General features: G+C 42.7%; 1 protein-coding gene across 1 annotated transcript; it reads left to right on the top strand.

Moving 5' to 3' along the window:
* Positions 1-429: 429 nt before the first annotated feature.
* LOC129779880 (uncharacterized) lies at positions 430-2,209 on the top strand. The gene is made up of 5 exons (XM_055787625.1): positions 430-518; positions 592-1,434; positions 1,492-1,689; positions 1,745-1,876; positions 1,941-2,209. The coding sequence occupies exons 1-5, from the start codon at positions 465-467 to the stop codon at positions 2,136-2,138; spliced, it is 1,425 nt and encodes a 474-aa protein (XP_055643600.1). The 5' UTR covers positions 430-464; the 3' UTR covers positions 2,139-2,209.
* Positions 2,210-3,193: the final 984 nt, after the last annotated feature.

Below are 3,193 nucleotides of genomic sequence, written 5' to 3'. Positions count from 1 at the left end.
AAAATATGTTGGAACCAATACAATGTAAACTAAACCGATTGCTCTTGTGAATCTCAAGCCGTTGCAGTGTCTCAACATCATTTGAACGGCTGCAGCACCAACGCATCTCAGGCCTAAGACGGCAAACTGTGCAAGCTGTCACGTAGCGGCTTACTCAGCCAAGCGCGTCCCCTAAAATGCAGAAAGCATATAGCTTCTAAAAAGATAGCCTACGTGCGGTTCGGTTCTCCGTAAGGCACACTTCAAATCGTATCTTTTCCTCTTTGGGCCTTCAGTTTATCCACTTCCCCTGCTTCACACTCTACCAGGGTTGTTGCTGCGTTCCATAGATTACGTACGCTTTTGGTTGTCGAGCATAAGTCTCGAACGCATGGGGTGTGATTTATGGTCGCTCTCTTTCGCATGAACCCCTACACGATCAGATGTTCCGGCTGCGATCGCAGCGAGCATCTGTTTGGCAGTTGATGTGTCCGTTTCGAGCGAACACAATGTCGGAAATAGAGCTTTTCCCGGTTGAGGTGATATTTTCGCTGCAAAAAAATGTGCTAATTTTTGGTTCTAAAATGAAGCTATCGTGGTTGCTTGTTGTAGGTGCTGTGCTGTATATTTGATAAGCTGAACGGGTTGGAGAGGCGTCCGCTGCATCTTGTCTGCCGGAGATGGTACAGAGTACTGACGTCGAGACACTATCTGAGGAAGCGAATACTTGCGGTGAGCCCTTCGACCATAGGGTTGGTCGCCACGAGGGTTAGGAACGCGCATAGGTTTCCCTGCGCTAGAATTAGTGACGATAATTCCGAGCCGAAATCTGACTCGAGAAGAGGTTTCTTCGATATGCTTTTTAACTATCTGTACTTTGGCGACTGGCGGAAGCAATTGAGGGAATTAACCCTTGACCAAGTGCAGGGTGATCTGTTGTACGAACTGTTCGATGGAAAGTATGAAAAAATGGAGTTTCCAAATTTGAAATATTTGAAAATCAGTTGTTACGAGCTATGCCCCTCGCTGGGGATTCAAACGTGGAAAATGCCGGTACAGTTGACAAAACTGGAAATTACTGTCGGCATGCCGGTGGAAATGCTGCTGATTGAGATTCTTGCACCACAACTGGAAGAATTGCTGATCGAATCCAGCAAAATGCGACTTCTACTGATGTGTTGTGATGTAGCCGTTTTTGAAAAGTTACGGATTTTGCAGCTGAAGTCGGACACCTTCTTTCCGGAACGTTTTGCCGATTCAAGGGAGATTGGAGATAAGTTTGTGAAAACTCTCAACCGATTGGACAAGCTGGCGATCGAGTTCCGACACAATGATTTCCTGCTAGGATATGCCCCGTTGTTGCGGCACTGTCACAGTTTGAGTTCACTTTCGATATTTGGTGCCGATTTATGTGTCGAAGCGTGTAATGTGATCGGACAGATGCAGGGACTGAGGGTGAGAACGAATTGTTGACATTCGCGATCTGTGTATATAATCTATTATTGATTCCAGCAATTAGAGCTTCTTATGCGTATTGAAAAATGTGACAAATTGATCCCGTGGAATTTGCCAAATCTGCGGAGCATTCACACATTTGTGGAAAGCTTGATACCGCTTGGTGAGAAGCTTCCCTCATTAAAAGTCATTCGTGTTTCGAATCACACGATAAGAGAAGGCCGGTTCAGTGTTACTCCCATGGAACAGCACTATGTATGCTCGGTCATTAGGCTTTGTTTGATTATCAATAACAAAAAAATCGTTTTAGGCTGAACGATACGTCACATATTTGGGAAAATTGTCAAAGCTCACCCTGTACGATGTTCATGTGGAGGAGCATTTTCTCTTACGATTCCCCATGATGCAAGCCACCGAACTAGTCCTTCGCTGTGTGCGAACGGTAAGTTTTCCACCATTATTATCTCATCCAGTCTTTCACCAGTCTAGACCTCCCCTCCAATCAGAGTACCCTGGTCCTGGACGTGATCTACGAGCGGATACCGAAGGTTGCCAGTGTCTACTTCTTGGATTGCTGTTTCCCCGTCAGCCCACAGGCCAAAATTTCATCCTTCGAGTCACTGCAGAGTTTGCTGCCACACGCACGGATCTCACATTCCAGTAGCAAAATCCTCCCCGTCGATCACGAGCAGATTAGTTCCTGATCCCCCGGACACAAGTGCATTCCATCCCTCCTCCCCACGCATAATAAATCGCTAAATAATATCGATCGTTTACCGTTATTCGTCCGAAATCGCTCAAGTTGCCAATGGGGATGGGGAGCCTCCTCCCTCGGAGCTGCAAATTATCGATCACGATCCGTTGATTAGACCCCGAAGACGAGAGGGCTTCGGCGGGTTCGGAGGCATTATCGAAAAATTAGAATATCAATCAAGGCCTGGAAGGCGTTTTTCGATGGGATTGATTGAAGCTAATTTGAATATTTATTAGGTGCACTGTTGAGTGATCATGTTTTTGTCCGACTACTGTAGCTACTGTTCTTCGGGTTTGAGTTTCGGATTCGGCGGTCGATCAGCGTAATCGATTGGGGAATCAATCATTTTTCGTTTTACATAAATTGGCTGAAGACTTTTTTTTTTCAGTTGTCTGAGAATCTCTTGCGATGATTATAAGATTTATTTGTGATTAGTTTTGATTTGGTTATAAAATTATTTCTAAATTAGTTCCTAGTTTTCCCGAATTCGATGTATGCGCATTTGTAAATATTTGTTTTAAATAAATTTCTTTTCATAGTAGAATCAACATATTTATGTTTCCGATGTTTTTTTCAATTATATTTTTATCACAATACTTTTAATTTTGATCCTTTACTATTTATATTTGTATATCTTTTGAATCTATGACCAAGTACTCAAATTGTACCAAACACATAAATGTCAAATGTGAAACAAGACAATGTTGGAACTCGAAAAGTTGTTGCTCTGCTTTCGTGTGGGTTGGTCGCCTTTTCACAAAGTTTCGGAATTCCATGCCAACTCGACTGGCCGTTGGCAGCACCATCTCAGATAGCAGTGAAACGTTGTGGGTGTAAAGACATGGGTCATTTGAGCAACGTTACATACTTGAAATATTCGAAAAATAATTAAACAACTTTTTGGAAAAACTAATTTTTTTTCTTAAATTTTTACAAAAATTTATAACTTAAAAACTACGATACCTACAAAATTCATGTCAAAGGATGAAATGTAGGAAATTGTTT

This window comes from Toxorhynchites rutilus, chromosome 3, assembly GCF_029784135.1.
Source record: "Toxorhynchites rutilus septentrionalis strain SRP chromosome 3, ASM2978413v1, whole genome shotgun sequence".
Taxonomy (NCBI): domain Eukaryota; kingdom Metazoa; phylum Arthropoda; class Insecta; order Diptera; family Culicidae; genus Toxorhynchites; species Toxorhynchites rutilus.
This window is presented reverse-complemented; position numbering and strand designations above follow the sequence as displayed.

What these genes read in the sequence shown, in the direction of transcription:
- LOC129779880 (XM_055787625.1), top strand. Translation starts at nt 465, where the DNA reads ATGTGTCCGTTTCGAGCGAACACAATGTCGGAAATAGAGCTTTTCCCG. An exon ending in GACAGATGCAGGGACTGAGG is followed by an intron (nt 1,435 to 1,491) that starts GTGAGAACGAAT and finishes TATTGATTCCAG; the next exon opens with CAATTAGAGCTTCTTATGCG. An exon ending in TCCTTCGCTGTGTGCGAACG is followed by an intron (nt 1,877 to 1,940) that starts GTAAGTTTTCCA and finishes CCCTCCAATCAG; the next exon opens with AGTACCCTGGTCCTGGACGT.